At 42.0% G+C, this 18,826-nt stretch overlaps 2 protein-coding genes across 3 annotated transcripts in view; one reads left to right on the top strand and one right to left on the bottom strand.

The window, feature by feature from the left end:
* The window catches only part of alk (ALK receptor tyrosine kinase), a 446,259-nt gene that overhangs the window by 188,354 nt on the left and 239,079 nt on the right, over nt 1-18,826 (top strand). The window contains exon 3 of one of the 2 annotated variants that reach the window (XM_085343606.1): nt 7,173-7,337. In XM_085343606.1, coding sequence (XP_085199732.1) covers nt 7,173-7,337 — 165 coding nt within the window. Of the gene's footprint in view, nt 1-7,169; nt 7,338-18,826 lie in introns of both variants that reach the window. The other variant, XM_085343605.1, reaches the window with a different exon arrangement.
* LOC146611980 (uncharacterized) lies at nt 11,651-13,014 on the bottom strand. The gene is made up of 2 exons (XM_085343504.1): nt 11,797-13,014; nt 11,651-11,692 (listed from the first exon to the last, which is right to left on the bottom strand). The coding sequence occupies exons 1-2, from the start codon at nt 13,012-13,014 to the stop codon at nt 11,651-11,653; spliced, it is 1,260 nt and encodes a 419-aa protein (XP_085199630.1).

Below are 18,826 nucleotides of genomic sequence, written 5' to 3'. Positions count from 1 at the left end.
CCATTATTAATAGTATTATGACCTATATTTCAATTCACAAAAATAGGCAATATGAGTTCTTCAAGTTGTGTGTGTCCACATTGATTGGGTTGTACTCAAAATATGACACAAAAACACATTTTTATACACTATTTTCTTTTGACTCCTTACGCCTTATGAGCTTAAAATAAGAATTAAAGGGACTGCTCAACCAAAATAAGTGAGGACTTTAAAAAAATGCAAATTTTTAAAAAAAAGTTTGCATTTCAGTTATACCCACAATCATTAAGTGTCCCTATTGGTTTAATTCTGTGCATTACTGAGTCATACTGCATAGCAGATGATATGTTTAATATATTGCATGAAGCATGAACTTACAGAAGGATGACTGTTATATAAATAGACTGCGATTTACTGTCTGTTGCCACAGTACGCTTATTTGAGAGAATGTAGTTATGGACCAGCTAAAAAGAAAGCTCACTTTTAAAATTCTAATGATTTACCCTTATTTGCCATTCAGATAATCCATAATCCAAAAGTGGACTTGGTGTTCTATTCAGTATGAATGTTTTTGCAAATGTTTGTCCCCAGAATCAGGACAGAGTTAGGAAAAAAGGCTTTTGCATATGCTGCCAGTTTTCCTGGAATAATTTCCAAAAGGCCCTGAAATGTTCTGAACTAGTTATTATGAGAGTGTTTTAGTCCCTCTCGAAAAAGAGGAGCTGCCTTTGCAGCTATGAGTAGTGTTTCGTTTTGTGTATGGTATTGTTATTTCTTTTATCAGTGCTCTTAGATGTGTGCAACTAGTGGTCCAAATATACATAAAGGTAAAAGGTTACACTGTGTAAATGTCCCATCTTCTTTTGGCCCAGTGGCAGCAGTCACATGCTGAAAGTAATGCGCTGCTCTTGTACTTTCTGAACCTCACCTTTGTCACACTGGCATTTGCAGATTTGTATATTCTGATAATCATTTTGTTAAACTCTAGAGAATGGCCCAATCACTGAATTTTAAGTTTGGATCCATGTGAGTCAGAACAACAGTGCTGATCAGTGTGAAGCCCGGTACTACTGATCACATTGCATCACTCCACTCTAGCACTGAGACATTTATTGAAGAAAAGGAAATTAGTTTTCACTACAACCTTGAAGTTATCCGTTTCTCCACATCTCATCAGGCCTTAAGGTCGCTAGAGGTAGTGAGGTACAAAAATCAAAGTTTTGTGGGGTTTTTTGCCAAATTATACATTTTAGGTATGGGAGCAGTTACCCTTTCTGGCATTAAGTGGTTGGGAAGGACTGCTGCCACGATTTCTCTACAGGCAACTGCCCTTTTAATTGACAGCATTGACCAGCCTAATGCAGCCACCTCAGCTTACCTAATGAATTGATATCAGTTCATTAGGTAAAACTCCTTTTAGGTCCTCAGTCTAAGATTTCAAGGCTTTTATAACTTCCAATTGTGTTCTGAATGTTAGGATTGTAGATTAAAACATGTAAAGAGTGAGATATGAAGAGATATACAAGTAGACTCGCATTGGATATTGAACAAAATGTAAATATTGGCACCAACCTCTTCATTCTGTATGGTTTTCATTATCAAGGTCCAAAATCATTCCACTTTGGTAACATTTTCTCATATCTGCATCATATCTCATGATATTTCTTCTATAACTACATTTAATAAGGGAGGTGTTGTTTTCTCGGATATCTCAGTTATAAAAGTGGTTTCCCAACATTTTTCTTCTCGTTTAAATAGAAATAATAACACTGTCACACCTAGGTCGACTTGTCCAAGAGGAGGAATATTAAGAGAATTTCAAAGCCACCACAATTTAACATAGACAATTTTCTCATAGCTAATATCTGTTTGTGCATTTGTTTCTGCTGTTTGAGTTTTTCATCCTGCTATCTTCAGACAGGTGGCTGAAAGAAGCACAGTTCACACACTGTTTAGTTGTGCTTTATAGCTTTATAGCCTAGCCTAGTCAGTTTTCTCATTGTAAATTACATAAACAGCATTAGGTCCATGTAGAGGCATGCCTTTGCTATTCAGGTGTGCCACGGAGTGCCACATTCATTTTTTGTATTAAAGTGATGTCCACAAAGTAAATGATCCAGCCATCTATGCATCCATCCACCTACCATTCAAGGTGAATCATGACCACTGAAGGCAACTATTCACTTTCACCCCTACAGCCTATTTCAATTCAGGATTTAACCTAACTTGCCTATCTTTGGACTGTGACAAGAAACCGGAGCATCTGGAGAAACACAGAAAATGCCTCAGGCAGTTACAACAAATTCACTGCATACACATAACATATTTAGACCTTACAGTATAAACATTCATGTGAGAAGAGAGCTTTCACAGGACTCTATGAACCCTAGTGGAAAAAAGCACACCATTACTGATTAATAGGAATTCAGATAAGTAGTAGCCAGGCACATTTGACTAGCAGAAATTTTTAGCTGTTTGCTGGTCTAGAGCATTCAGGGGTGTAATAACACAATGTCAGAGTCTTCTCAGCAGCATATGTCCCAGAACATTCGATCCAAGGTCAGAGGTTGGCTGTGCAATGCAGAAATCCTTGGCTCAGGTTTCAGGTAGCATTGAACAAGAAGGCAGCAAGGTTTACGGAGTTGTCTAAAAGAATTCAGGAACATTGCCCTTTGGACAAGACGAAACCGATCTTATTTATTTATTTTCAGGAACGAGACCTGGGAACTTTGCGGTTATTGAGTTGAATATGAACTCCTCTATATACCAAAGGGTTTGAGAATCAAATGTGAGGCCATTTGTCCGACAGCTATAGCTTGGTTGAAATTGGATCTTGCCACAGGGCAATGATCCCAAACACAGCAGCAAATCTACAACAGAACGGATAGAAAAGAAGAGAAAAAAAATCAAAGTGTTGCAATTATCCAGTCAAACTACAGACCTTAACCCGAACAAAATGCTGTGGCAGGACCTTTAGAGAGCTGTGCATAAATGAATGCCAGCAAACCTCAGTGAACAGAAGTGGACACAATTCCTCTCGAACAATGTGCAAGTCTCAGAAAAATGATTACTGCAAGTTATTACTGCTTCTATAAGCTGCTTAAACATGAGATGTACTTCATGTTTCACAGGGCTGCATAGAGTCCTGTGGAAACTCTTTTTCACATGACTGTGGAAGAAAATAAGCAGATCAGTCATTTTAATCATTGTTGATTATTCGTACAAATAATGGATAGAATGGCACCAGAAATAATTCTGCTTTATTGTTTTGTCATGGTTTGGAGAAAAAAAACAGATGTCATTGAAATGTATTTTTGTTGGTAAGGTATTTATGATCTTGACCACAGAAAAACATCAGCATTGTTAAAAGTCGTTGCTGAAAGTCAAACTGTGTGTTGAGTACTGCACTAGCCACTCAACCACCATTATCAGTTTCTGTACTGTGTCGAGCATTTTGACTTTCTATTGTGTAGTTTCACTCTGTTGTTGAAGTATTTTTTCTGCCATTTGGATTTTTTTAACCTTCCCTTTACATCCAGAGTCATATATACAGTCAGTATTTCACATCACTTATCACAGTCATATAACGCTGTATAAAACCAAATGAAAATGTGTTTACAGAGAAGCTCGGAAAAGCTATTCAGCATTGTTTCCAGGTTGTGGATTGTCAGCAGTTTTAAAATGCTCTCCACTGAGCATGACTGGCTGGCTTACAAAGACTGAGTATGCTTGTTGGGTTTTCATTAAAGAAAAGGCCACCACCAACCTACCTGATGCAGATGCAGAAACGTTAGAAGTGCTTTAGTTTCATTTGTATATGTATAACTAAAAGAACAAATACAGCTGTTCTGTGTGACACAGACTCTGTTAGGCTTGGACAGAAAGTAGCAGTGATGCTAACACCGAGGCTTTGCTGTGAAAGAGGTGGAATCTAAGTTTTATTAGCTGAACAAAAATGCTTAAAGAGAAAAAGTAAATGTTGTTGCTCTAGGGTCAATGTGTAGTATACCTTATATCTGACAGACAGGCATAAAATGGGAAAGTTTCCAACATATCAGCACAGTAAGGCTACAAAAAGTACAATAACTTTGGAAAAGTAAGTGTTTTCACTTGTGCCAGTCTTCATTGTAGGCGTGTAACTGCATCTCTGAACAACCTTGTAGTTACAGCCGCTGAAGTGACCTCAGCATGACATCATCATGCTCAGTTTAGTCAGTTTGCAAATAGAAAAAAATAGCCCAAAGCAAAATATAAAATTGCAATCATGACAATGTTACAAAAATATAGAAGTTAAAAGGGATTGTGTCATTTGTATTCGACTGCATTTTTTCTTTAACAAGTCAAGTATTTTAATTTTTATTTAGTGTTTTTTCTATTTTATTTTATTATTTTTTGTGCAGCTTTTTACTGATAGAGTGGATAAAAAATACCAGTCTTGGATTTGCTCCAGACCTCAAAATTGTAAAGTGTTACTAGTGTTACTAGTGTTCAACTAGTGTTGACACAGTAGATGACCTCCTATAGAGCATCTTGGTTCAATCCCTGGCTGCTCCAGTTTGCATGCCAAAGTACCCTTGGGCAAGATACAGAACGTCGAGTTGCTCTTGACGTGTTCTTCAGAGTGTGGCTGTTAGATAGAAAGCACTTAGGCATAGAAATAAGTGCATGTGTGAATGAGGCTTGTAGTATAAAGCGCTTTGAGTCCTCAAGGAGAATAGAAAAGTGTCGTAGAAGAACTAGTCCATTTGATGCATGTGAGTTCCATACTGTTTCAGATTTTATGGTATAAGTAATCACTTGATTGCTGGATTGAGTGTCAAAGATCACATGACTTTTAGTGTAAAAAAGAAAGAAAAGGAGTGCAGGGATTTATGCATATTTCACCCCTGGCAGGCAAAGCTGATGACCAATTAAAATATATATTTGGTAGAAATTGACCATGAACTCTTTGCTCCTTTCTTGACTTTTTTTAAAGCTCCCCTTAATAAAAAATGACTTTCTAAAACATTCTAAGACAACAGCTCTGAATCCATATCAAATAAATCTATGTACTGTGTTACAGAGTACTTTCTAATGAAGCTGAAATAAAGCCAAATTGCATAATGCCGCTTTCAATCACGAATTGTAGCAAGTCAATGTAGCATGCAGTCTGCACTCAGTGACATGACACATTCCAAGGTAACTCGAGCTGGTGTTACGTGAACATTTGTGCAGAATTCATGTTGTAAACAACGCAGCCAAACTACTATTTTGACAGAAGAGCACAGAATATGGTTTTAACTTGATTTTGAATGTCAGAAGCAAGTGGAGACTTCACAAAAAGCTTCTGCTGAAGTACTGCCACTTTGTAGTGAAAGGTTGTATTTTTTTTTTATTATATTACCAAAATTACCTTTTAAAGGCTGAAACTAATATTTTTAACTTAAACCACAAATGCTCTAACCTGCTGTAGGACTCGGGCACTAAAAGTACACTGTTAACAAACGTATTTTGTCATTTAGTCAGTTAATTTAGATAGTTCACTACACATGACAGAGCCCCTGCTCTCTGCTCACTCCTCATTTATTTTTTTGCCTTTTTCTCATTGTTATGGAAATGAAGATGACACCAGGTTTGCCCTTGTGCAGAAATAATTTTTCAAGAGATGCAGATGTATGCTATGAAATTGAGATAAATGCATTATGAAATATTACCTGATGTCAAGAAGAACAAGTGAGTATATGTTACAGCAGGCATGGACATATATCATATATCTTCCTCTACGTCTGCACTCCAGATAAGGAAACAGTATGTTTTTTGTGTTGTCAACAAGCAAAAGGCTCTCCTTAAGCCTTCTTGTAGAGCCAAAACAAACAGCACCAGAAACATGACAGCTCATTATGATCCAGGTTCTAACAGGATTGACCTTTTCCAGACCTCCCCAAAATGGTAGAACCTCACCAAATAAGTGGGTTACCTCCAAAAATCCATTACAGCCACTGTCCTTCTCATCGCCCACAAGCTCCCTAAATGAAGCCATTTTCTTAGCACACCTTGTCAGCTACCCGAGGTGTTTGGGTTTTTTTTGTTTAGGTTTTTTTTTGCAATTCTCTGCACCATAGTTTTTCTCTTCTCTTTCTATTTGTTTTGGTAAAAAAGCTCTAGATGTCTTAAACAAGCACAAGATATTCTGAGGATTGATGTGATTGTTATAAAAATTTATGAATTTCATGTACTGACTGACTCAATCTTCCACTCTTATGTTTTTGTGTTATTTTTTTTTAAAGCAAATATGGTAGAAACGTGTAGGAATAATAATAAAATAAAAAAAAAAACCAACATCAAAAACGGTTATGCAACACTTTACCTCCCATCTCCCAGTACTGTGTATGAAAAGTCATCTGAATGTGACCAAGTCCTCTGAAAAAGCGATTTTCGAAACCACGGGGATGAGCCCGCATGTGGTCTGTCCACAGGCAGTGAAGGACGGATAGAGACAGAGGAAAGATGAGTGGGAGAGGAGCTGACCCTTAATATTCTATGTGAGTAATTTCTTTAAGAAGACTTCTGTGATATTACAACAATAGCATCTTAAGTACTACTACACTCAACTCTATGCCAGACAAAGGCTATTTACGCCAAAAGAGAGGCTGTCATTGAGGATGTTACTTTTTGGTTTGAAAAAAATAAATAAAGATTTGCTCATTTATTACAAAAAAATCTCTATCTTACCTAGAAACCTTAAACCTTAACAAAACTGGTTTAAAAATGGTTTTACAGGGAGATGGGTGAGGGTTAGAGGCTATGCACGAGTTACTGTAAAGCAGCAGCACCGTGGTTTTAAGAACTGTGCATATTTTAAATCAGAAAAGAACAAATATAGGAGGAACGAGGAACATTCTGTTTATTTCATTGAAGGGTTTTTTTCCCCTGGCGGTTTGTGTAATTAAATGTTCCATTTGCTTATCGGACTAAACAAGGTGTTTTGATGTGTTTTATATTCCAAACCACTCATTATTTGAGCACTCGCACAAATATTTTTGCTGGGTCCATCAGTTTCCTTTCCTTGAGAGTTTAGATTAATAACATTACATTAGAGCGAGCATCAAGATTCGCCATTAACATGAATGTTTTCATATCTATTTTGTAGATATTAACAATGACACAGGTTACTAGGGCCAATATGTTAATGTGAATGTCTCTTATTTCAGCAGATCGCCAGTGCTCTGGCCATAGCAAAGCATGTGACCAGCACTTGGAGGCTATCCCAGAGTTTACGTGGAGTATTGTGGCTGCAGGGGACCTGCGTGACGAGAGAAATGAGAAAAGTGTTAAGAAGTCAGGAAGTCCCCAGGGTTGGGAGGAAGGTAAGAACGAAGGTATCACCTTCCCCCGTTGCAGGGGAATTTCATTTTTCAACAAACTTTATCTAGCTGTCTACTTTTGGCTCATGTTTAACATCATAAACTACATGTAATTATCCACCTTTAATTATGGGTTTTGTTTGTTATGAATGACATGTATCCTTAGATTTTTACTGGAATCTTCCTTTAAACGGGTACCTAAACGATCTCACTTTGAATCTTATATTTTAAACCCAACAAATAAGTGGTGCAAAAAGCAGAGTACACTTCACTGAGCCTGTATTCAGCGACATCTTGTAGGCTCTTGCCTTCAAATCTTCCATATCCTCTGGCATCATTCATTTTCATACCTTGGAAGATGAGAAAACAGTTTCTTTCATCTTATCTCCTGAGGTGATGGTGAAATGGAGGGAGGCAGAAGTGTCTATTTATTTCCTTAAATGTTTTTTTTTTCTATGATGAGCTACAAGTCTGAGACCAGATGGGTGGACCGTTGGATGAAATTGGAAAAGTGAAATGTATTGACTCATAAAAGGAAGCAGTAAGAGTGAGTGGACTATAGAAATGATTGATGTCTGTCTTGTACATCTAGCTTAAGCTGTAAATGAAGGCAGAGGGTGCATGAGTGCATGTGTTGGTTAAAGCTAGAGTTGGTATAGTAGAAACGGGACAAGACGGTGAATAAAAATAACACTGGGTTCTTTGATATCTGTTACTGGTAAACCAGGACTAATTACTGCGTATCATTTGGCAAATAAATCATTAATACTGTCAGTGGTTTGATGCATATTTATCCAGATGCATGCCTGAGTTACAGTTTTTTGCACAGGTTAATGGAACAATACTAATTAATTAATTACTAATACTGTAAAAACCAGCAACCGGCTCTGCAAATCCTTTTCACCTTACTCAACTAATCAGAAGACACTTAAACAAAGTTTGTCAAATGAGAGTAGGATATAGTTTATTAACATACATATTACTTTACTATTTTTATTTCTTTGACATTACAAAAATTATATATTCATATATCATTCATTACTGAATGCATATAAACAGGGTTTAGAATTTAGTTTTTCGAGTGTTTGCAAACATTCAATGCTTTTAAAGGGATAGTGATGTTGTGAGATGATGGTCACATTTTTATTCACATTAATAACGCTTGTAAAAAATGATGGTAATTTCAATAATTGGATCTTTGATTTCATATTTTTAGAATTACAAACTTATTTACAGATAAAATATAGAAATATAGAATATAGAAACTGTGATTTTTAGGTTAAATAATCTTTTCTAAAATATTTCTTTACTCAACTTTGAAATAAATATTTGACCAACATACAAACTGAAAGTACTTTAAAAGAAAGAAGGAATCAAAACTAAATTTACACACAGAATTTAGGAATTCCAGTTTTTCAGTTCAAAATGTGTGCTGTCACTGTGATACTAATTTACTGTTTATTTTTGATACTTGCAATACAGCAGGTGAAGCCCTGTTAACGTTCACCAACCAGGATTTTCTTTAATAGATTTTTAATAGGCCTAGATTATAAAACATATCACCAAAACATGGTTTTCATCCTTCCTGGAATGATTCTTTTTAAGTTAACTTTAAAGATCAGTGGGATTAAATTAAAAACGTATATGATACGCCTTAGTATAATTAATGGGACATCAGATCGTTGTAGCGGTCTTCATGACCCATTTAGCATCCAAAGCTAAGTTGTGCTTGCATGTACCAAAAGAAAACGGTAAACAAAGCTGATCGTGATTGAAGGAAGGCAATGCAGAGTACAAAGGAAATATATGTGCATAATCATGTTCAACCCCTCAGTTAGCCACAATGCAGTTGGCGTATTGTGAATAATTGAGCTGGGTGAGCTGCTGTCTCCACATATTTCACTGGCACTTTTTAAAAGAGATGGAAATAAGGGATGAATACTTAATGGCTATGATCTGTGGAATTGCAAGAGCTGTTTTCTACAGTACCTCATTCATCCACTGTAAGATGTTAAACTTCGAAGCTTGTAAACGCACAGCCTTTTATCCAGTGATGCTAGTATTTAGCTTTAAGTTGTTAAGAGACTGTCACGGTCCGCTGTGACGGACCGAGTGGAGAGTGCGTGGAGGACTCAGGTGCAGACACGAGTGATAAGGAAGTGAACTTAAACAAAAGCGAGCCTTTTATTGTGGCTGATGAATACAAAAGAAGCAAACCAGAATAAGGGCAGCACAAGAGCAATAACTAAACAGAAACCTAAACTGGGAATAAACTAAGGTAAGGCTATGACTTGGAATACAATAGACCGGGCATGGAAACACGGAGGGTGGGAACACAGACGACGCGACACAGACTGTACGAAACACAGAGACTAAATACACATGAGGGATGATCAGGGGAAGTGGATGCACACGGGGAACACAGGTGACACTGATAAGCATAACAAGACACGGCAGGAGTGAACGTAACACTGATGGGAGATGGGCAAAGTAAAGCAGGAAGTACACAGAGGTTCAAACAGGAGGAGAGAGAGCACGGGGAGAACGCAGACATAACGGGCTGGGGAAAACATAGAATAAAGCACAAAGAGAGACGAGGGCTCATAAATACACAGAGGGGCACACAGGGGGTAAGAGTCACGAAGGGAAAACACATAAGGAACAACGTAACAGATCAACCCAGGAAGCATGGCCTAAATAAAGAACAAAATACAAAAATACATGAAAACTAAGAATACTGGGCCCACATGGCCCAGGACCATGACACCACCCCCCCCCCCCCCCTAAAGGGCTGGCTCCCGACAGCCCAAACCCGAGAGACAAAACACAAGCGAAACAGAAAACACCCCACCCAGGGCGGGAGGCGGGGGACCAGGACGGAGGGAACAAAACGAACCAAAAACAAGGAGCACGAGAACAAAACTGAGTCCACAAATACACAAAAGAGTCCAGAACAGGAAGGCAAATGTCCAAAGAGGCCCGAAGGCCAACCCGAGAGGCGACAACACAAAAGTCCAGTCCAACCGTTCCGGAGGCCGGCCACGGGAAAGGTGGCCACGGTGACAGAACAGATCCGGAGGCCGACCGCGCGGAAGGCAGCGGCGGCGGCGAAGCAGTTCAGGGGGCCGACCGCGCGGAAGGCAGCGGCGGCGGCGAAGCAGTTCAGGGGGCCGGCAGTGCGCAAGGCGGCGGCGAAGCAGTTCAGGGGGCCGGCAGGGGGCCGGCAGTGCGCAAGGCGGCGGCGAAGCAGTTCAGGGGGCCGGCAGTGCGCAAGGCGGCGGCGAAGCAGTTCAGGGGGCCGGCAGTGCGCAAGGCGGCGGCGAAGCAGTTCAGGGGGCCGGCAGTGCGCAAGGCAGCGGCGGCTCTCCAGTGTCAGGCGTACTGGCCGAGGCCCGGTGGGCACGGGACCAGTCGAGGCGGGACCAGACGAAGCACAGGCCGAGGCGGCAGCAGACGAAGACTCTGAGGCAGACGAAGACTCTGAGGCAGACGAAGACGAAAACTCTGAGGCTGAAGCCGGAGCCGGACCAGGCGGAGCAGGAGCAGCTGATGCAGAGGCCGGACCGGGCGAGGATGACGGCTCTGAGGCTGCAGCTGACGAAGCGCAGGCCGGGGCTGCAGCAGACGAAGCACAGGCCGGGGCTGCAGCAGACGAAGCACAGGCCGGGGCTGCAGCTGACGAAGCACAGGCCGGGGCTGCAGCTGACGAAGCACAGGCTGGACCAGGCGTAGCAGAAGGTGGCTGGATGGGCTCCTCGGGCCCTCCAGCTGATGTGGCATGGTGCTGGACGGGCTCCTCGGGCCCTCCAGCAGACGAGGCGTGAGGCCGGACGGGCTCCTCGGGCCCTCCAGCTGAGACAGAAGGCTGAACGGGCCCCTCGGACCCTCCAGCTGACGTGGCATGAGGCTGGTGCGGTTCTCCAGAACCCCCAGCTGACGAGGAAGGTTGCTGAACGGGCCCCTCGGACCCTCCAGCGGAGACAGGAGGCTGGACGGGCCCCTCGGACCCTCCAGCGGAGACAGGAGGCTGGACGGGCCCCTCGGACCCTCCAGCTGACGTGGCGTGGGACTGGACGGGCTCCTCGGGCCCCCCAGCTGACGTGGCATGAGGCTGAACGGGCCCCTCGGACCCTCCAGCGGAGACGGGAGGCTGAACGGGCCCCTCGGACCCTCCAGCGGAGACGGGAGGCTGAACGGGCCCCTCGGACCCTCCAGCTGACGTGGCATCTGAGGAGGCCCTGGGGAGAGTCTTAAGCTCAGAAGCGACTGGTGAGGCAGCACATAGAACACTGTTAGCATGACAAGCTTTGAAAACATAATTTCTCAGGTCATGAACACTTTCGGTAACTCGAGTAGTAGATGCCAACTCCCTGTCGGTATTGTCAACACAATAGTTCATGGTAGGATTGCACATAAGTCCGTAGCTGGATTCAGAGTCACATAAAGAGGCAGGCATGCTTATGGCTGGCCTAACAGTCTGCGACTGAGAAGCAGTAGCATCAGAGCTCACGTTCCTGTGCATTTGGTCTTGAGCACTGTCTGCAATCCCACCATCAGGGAATACGGAACTAGACTCCACTACGATCTGCACGCGGGGGTAACACTCCGTCTCGGCTGTACGAGTTTGCTGCAGTAGATAACAGTCTGAGGCGGAGAGAAAGCTCACGCCATTCCTAGCAGGCTCAGAAGCAGACTGTACAGTCGACGTGTGAATCCCTTTCGCTGTCTCATGAACCTTTGCTCCATGTGGTGCGGCTATGGGAGCAACACTAGAAAAAGTCCTGGATTCTACAGAGACAAGAACATGGTCTGTGGTTTCGTTGTGTGCTCCTTCAAAACAGTTACACACAGTTCTTTCAGCTCTGGAGCCCAATTCCGTTATAGTCTCCGGTCCCGGCAAATCAACACTCATCTCACTCTGCTTCATAGAAGGGACGTGAGGCGCAAAAACGCAGTCACTCACCGGAGTTAGTGCGGTGCAACGGCGGCGCCGGCGCCGCCCCCTTCTGGTAGCTGGCGCGATGGGCGCTGATGCCACCACTGCAGAGGGTGGCGTAGCGGCAACATCCTCCTCTGCCCATATCCTCGCTAACGGCGAGGCAGGGGAAGCGAAGTCTGAGCGGGTTGGAGACGGCGAGCGGCTGGTAGGCGGTGCAGCAGGTGAGAGTTCCTCCTCTGGGATGAGCCAGGGTTTCCACCGGAGCTCGTCCTCCCGATAAGCCCGTAACACCTGCTGACGCTCATCGTCCCCGAAGTCTATGGCCTCCACCGCCTCCGTGTGCCGGTTAGTGCAGCATGACGGTGGCGGAAACGAGGAAGCCGATCCACGGTGAGGCGATGGCTGAGTGGAAGTGGGCCTCAGCGTTCCCCCTGTCGCAGCCTCTGGCTCATGAGGCAGCGGCGCCGACACCCGTTTACGGGGTGGAGGTGTGGGTGCTGAGGCGGCATCCAGGACCCTCTGGGCCAGCGCACGGGCACGAAGCTCCTCCTTCAGGGGGCCCAGGGAGTCAAATGCCTCGACGAGGCGGGGGAGCTGTCGCAACCGCGGCTCCCGCAACATAATGGCGTCCACGGCCGCCAATCCCGTGGAAACCACTCTCGGATCCGTGCATCCGATGATGCGATCCATAACGCGGCAGAGCCTGTTCAGCTCCTCTCCCACCTCCTCCGAAATGTCCGCTGAGTCCGACATGGTCGCGTCGTACTGTCACGGTCCGCTGTGACGGACCGAGTGGAGAGTGCGTGGAGGACTCAGGTGCAGACACGAGTGATAAGGAAGTGAACTTAAACAAAAGCGAGCCTTTTATTGTGGCTGATGAATACAAAAGAAGCAAACCAGAATAAGGGCAGCACAAGAGCAATAACTAAACAGAAACCTAAACTGGGAATAAACTAAGGTAAGGCTATGACTTGGAATACAATAGACCGGGCATGGAAACACGGAGGGTGGGAACACAGACGACGCGACACAGACTGTACGAAACACAGAGACTAAATACACATGAGGGATGATCAGGGGAAGTGGATGCACACGGGGAACACAGGTGACACTGATAATCATAACAAGACACGGCAGGAGTGAACGTAACACTGATGGGAGATGGGCAAAGTAAAGCAGGAAGTACACAGAGGTTCAAACAGGAGGAGAGAGAGCACGGGGAGAACGCAGACATAACGGGCTGGGGAAAACATAGAATAAAGCACAAAGAGAGACGAGGGCTCATAAATACACAGAGGGGCACACAGGGGGTAAGAGTCACGAAGGGAAAACACATAAGGAACAACGTAACAGATCAACCCAGGAAGCATGGCCTAAATAAAGAACAAAATACAAAAATACATGAAAACTAAGAATACTGGGCCCACATGGCCCAGGACCATGACAGAGACGAGATGAGGAAACACTGAGGTTATAAGCAGCCAAGGCCAGCAACCCTGAAAATATGGTTAATAATACTTTTCTATGTATATTCCAATGTGCTGTATACAGTGATAAATAATTAATGTTGTTTGTTGTGCAAAGAATAAAATAGAATAAAAAAAATGATAATACTGCTAGAACATTCCTACTGTGACTGCAGACTTCACTTTACATCACATCATTACAGGAATGCCCACATGGAGGACGAAATGAGCCTTTCCTACATCTTACACATTTGTTTAGCCAAACTATCAAGTGAATTTTATATATACCTACATATTTAAAACTGACTCCAATATCAATGTGAAGTACATTTTTGAACCTGGCCTATGCGTTATTTTCATAAGCACTTATCCAATTTAGGGTTTAGGAGGGGAGTGTTGGGGTTTGAGCCTAACCCAGCTGTCATGGGGTGAGAGGTGGGGTACACCCTGAGCACATCGCCAGTACATGACATTACTAACACAGAGAAACGGATGTCCACTCACACTCACATGATGCTTTCTGTCAATTTAAAATGACAAATTAACCTAATTCCAATTTGGAATGTGGAAGGATACTTGAATAGCCAGAGGGTAACCCTGTGCAGGATACGCTCTGTGCAACTAAAGACCACAGCTGGTCAGGATGTCCAGTTGGGAATTTTCTTGCTGTAAGGCATTGATGCTAACCACCACACCACTGTGAAACTGACCATTAAAGGCTAACTGATGAGTTAGCCTTTCAGGCTAACTAACTAGAATTCTTTGTTTATTTGACAATGCAGATACATTTAATTTACCTCCCAAAAAACAGAATTATTGACACATTCAGTGTCAAAAACTGACAGCTCTGTGTCTCAGTTCTGTGGAGAGGCCAGTGTGATGGGTGTCTGAATCTTGCTTTGCATTGTAGTTTGTGCTGGGCTTCGGTGGAGAGTGGCCCCTTTTTCCATTTTGGTAAATTTGTGAAACGAAACGTGGCTTAAATGCGCAAATAGTCATTATCATTATGTTACTCACCATCAGTGGGATGTGAGTCAAGAACACAGTGCACCCTGCTCCTCCCCTGAGGCGTCAGTGTGGGCCACATAACAGCATTATGAGGCAATAGCACACTTGGCAGGGCAGTCGAGATAAAAGACAATCCTTCAAATACAGATCAAGAAAAATCTGCACTAATCATGGATTGGTTTGACACATTAGCTCTTTCTGTTGTGAGAAGGTTGTGTTTTTGCACAGTGGATGGTTAACAAGTCCTGACATGCAGCAGCAACTGTGGAGAGAGGTAAAGCCACAGGTATTTACATCCACTCAGTCAAACCATACAAAATTCTCTCCACCAAATGCTTCTTCTGTGACGCTAATTGGGTTGATTGAAAATGAGTCACCTCTGTAGCGCACTATACAGATTTTAAATCGAGACCCTTTTAGAAGAGGCGAAACGAAGACAAAAATGATTTGAATGCCTCCCCTTTCTGTGCAGAGTGGCTCGTCTCAATTCCATGTCTGCTCCCAATGTCTCCTGCCAAAGAAAGTGTGAATATGATTACACATTGATTTCTCGCTCTCTCACACAGAATAGAGAAACATGAGTTGGAGCTGTGAGCTGACTGGCAGGAGGAAATATCTGGTAGGACGCTGTTTGCTGGAGCAGCTGATTTGTTTGTTTGTAATAGAGTGGCCCTGAGGCTGTCTGTCATTTGCCAACTCTAGAAGTCATCTGAATTTCCTTAGCTGGGCTCGGCATTATAAGGTTCTGGATAAATGGGCAAAAATGTAGTGGGAGCTTGGCTCTGGCTTAGAGAAGCCAATGTCCTAATCTTATATAAAGGTAAAGGGAAACGCTGTCAGTGTACACTGATCACCCACAACACTAAAACCACCTACAGGTGAAGTGAATAACATTGATTATTATTTGACAATGGCAGCTGTCAAGAGGTGGGCAGAAAGTGTCGTGCTTTGACGTCAGTGTGTTGGAAGCAGTCATATCCTTAAGCTTGCCTATTTTCCCTGACTTTGACAAGGGCAAAATTTCCACGGTTAGATGACTTGGCAACTCCAAAATGGCAGGTGTAGCAGTTAATAGTAGTAGTGGGGCTTTGTTGCGTCTTACCTGTCAGCGTACCCACACTGACCTCTGTCCACAATAGTTTCTAGTAATCATCAAAGCTGTGCCATAGAGGAACAAAAAAACATTTCCTACCACCTTTGACCACCCTCAAGCAACTTTATTATAAAGTTCAAATGAGGGTTTTTTGCTTTTCTCATTTTAGTGCTTGGTGTTCAGCTGCCGCGCTTCATTTGCATTACACTGAAACTCTTAATGATTTTGAAATACGAGCCTTCAAGCAGCAACCCCTCCATATCAAACTGTCTGGAAAACTCTCTTAGTGAATGCCATTGATGTGTTTTCTGCTTTAACACAATTAATCACAAAAGATTTATCTGAATACTGTTAAAACCTTGTTTTTAAAAGTAGTTAAGAGTAATTTACTAAAACTGTTGTTAATACATCTCCAAACTATAACTTAAAAATATGCAGAAGTAATTTTACTTAATGGATGGACAAGCCAGAATATACCTGTTTAGTTTATTTAGGTCTGCTCAGTCAGAGAAACACTTTTCAGCTTGAAAACTCCAACATCAGAATATCTGTCTTTTTTTTTTTTATCTTAGGGTAACTGTGAGAGCATGTACTCCTTCCTTGAAACAAATTGAAGGTTTCAACAGAAGCAACAAAAAAATGAAGTAGGAAACCCTTAGATTTATGGAGTTCACATAGTAGTATAGACTGCATTCTTTGGTAGTCCTCTAATGTCCAGTTTTGATGAAGACAACACGAGTTTGCTTCTGCTTGCTTGGTTCTGTCTTACATTTCTAAAGCCCAAACAGCTGATAAGTTACACACCCACCCACATCTATCAAGTTAACACTGGCGGGTTAACTTAAATTAAAAAAGAGCTTGAAAAAACATTCCCCTCTAAGGTACGAGGATGGGACTGAAAATGACTTAAAAAGCAGCCAATGTCCAAAGAACAACTTGAAATACCTTCATAAAGCCTGAAAAACACTTGGAATAAAAACTAGGTGAAAGTCTGGCCTATCTTATGTAAAATATAGAGAAATTATGGGTCGCTCAATACTTTTGCACAATTTAAGACCTCTAAGATTTAAGAAATCTAAAGAATAAATCAAAACATTCGGTTGAAAACTAACAGAAAAAATGAAGAACATGCTCATAATTCAAACAGAGGTCTGAAGAAGTAACAACGTAGCAAACAGCAAAAAGGTTCTGCCCATCTCAGACATAACCTCCACAGTGGGTGTAGGATCTTTAAGGAAGCTTGTGTGCAAGAGTATTGTTTTTCTGTATTTCATTTTCCTTGAAATTGTGTCTGTTTATTACATTAGACTGAAATGGATGAATGAAGTACTGGAAATAGTTTTGGTGATTTGCTGTGCAAAAAGTCTGAATGGTAAAACTCACTGTAAAGTTTTATCCATTTCATTTATGTTTTCAAAGCTTACCTATAAGTTTTTTAATTTTAATGGCTAAAGAGGTGTACAATGAAAGCTATCAAAAGACTGTGGAATTCAATTCAGTTATATTTGTATAGCACCAAATTAAATCAGTGGCCTTAATGTGCTTTATATTATAAGGTAAAGACCTCACAATAATACTGAGAACTAATACTGGCTGACTTTTGGGTGAAAGCGGCAATTTTGAGTGGCTGTATCTTTATAGTGGCTAAAATGTTGGTGCCTGACACCACAAGGCAACTCCATAGACATGAGAAGGGGGAACATAAGTAGCAATATACCTTTTCTTTTTACAATAAGATTGAAATCCTTCTGTATTGCTGCCTAGTTGAAGTTTTGTTTTGGTGATCCTGGATAACCCAATGGTTGGCTTGCAATTGAGTCCTTATTCACATTTTAGCAACAAGCTCTTTTGGTTTAGTTGCTAAATGTCCGTAAGCAATGTGGCAAAGGAAAGACAGCAGCTTGAGGACATTTGAACATAACTGACCGCAAACTTTAAAGTGCTTTTTGCAATGACTCAGTGAGGCCTACTGGGAATACCTTCCTGAGCCTCTTCATAAAGACCGAAAGCTCTGGGTTGACTCTGCTCCTTGCACAGTCTACCAGATAAGAAATAGTAAAGAATGGTGTGTGTGATCTTTTTTATTAGAAACTCCATATAAACTTTCTTAAAGTTTGATTTAAATTGAGCCAGAAAAAACTTGTTATTGCACAGTTGCTTTCACCTCTATCCAGTGAGATTGCATCTATACACATCAATGGTCCACTTGCCAGGCACATAGGAAAGCCACCCAATGCCTTTTTTCTGCACCCAGAGCCCTTCTTTTCTGAGCAAATAATTATGAACCATTACTTTGGATGAGAGGCAATTTGTTCTACTTATCCATTTTGTAGCTGAAATGTAATAGCCCTGGCATTTGAAGCAAGACTGTGCTTTGGGTTTGGCCCCTCCATCTGCAGCTTGACCTGTTAAGTATAGCAAAAACCAGGGCACATGAAAAAATGTCTGCCTCTGTGACGAGACACTTGGTCTATCAGACTTTTGTGTGGTTCTATCTAAAATTAAAGAAGAGCTCGGTGTTAAGAATTTAACGGTTTTCTTGCCAGTAAAAGTTCGCGTGACCAGGAAACTTAGATCACATAGTTTGCAGATTAAATCAATAGTGGGAATACTGTTTGTTAGACACTGACATTTCTGACCCATGACCTTCTGTTCTTAATAAACCCTCCTTTAATGCATGTATGAAAAGACACATCCTGCCTTCTGAAAGTCAAAGAAGTGCAGAAAGGATGTGTCTGGGTTTTGTGTAGTACCATGGAAATGATCTTGACCTGTGCTCTGATTCGTGACACAATGGCAATCTCTTGGCTCTTAAGTTCCTCTGGAATATACACACCTCAAACTGGTGGACGGTTTATTGTTGCATTTCAAAACTGAGGTAGTAACTATAAGAACTTTAAATACTTAAGGAAAATGACATTTTTGCAAGAGCATAGAAAGGAAACTACATTTTTTCCCTTTCTATGGCTCTTTATCTTTCGACATCTAGTTTAGTTTT

Source organism: Diplotaxodon limnothrissa, linkage group LG19 (assembly GCF_057381915.1).
Source record: "Diplotaxodon limnothrissa isolate DT_005_m linkage group LG19, D_limnothrissa_male_GT1.1, whole genome shotgun sequence".
Lineage (NCBI taxonomy): Eukaryota > Metazoa > Chordata > Actinopteri > Cichliformes > Cichlidae > Diplotaxodon > Diplotaxodon limnothrissa.
The sequence above is the reverse complement of the archived record's forward strand: the minus strand, read 5'-3'. Positions and strand labels throughout refer to the sequence as shown.

Coding starts and splice junctions, on each gene's coding strand:
- LOC146611980 (XM_085343504.1), bottom strand. CDS start 13,014: ATGTCGGACTCAGCGGACATTTCGGAGGAGGTGGGAGAGGAGCTGAAC. Junction 11,693..11,796: donor CTGCTTCTCAGTCGCAGACT/GTTAGGCCAGCC, acceptor CAATACCGACAG/GGAGTTGGCATCTACTACTC.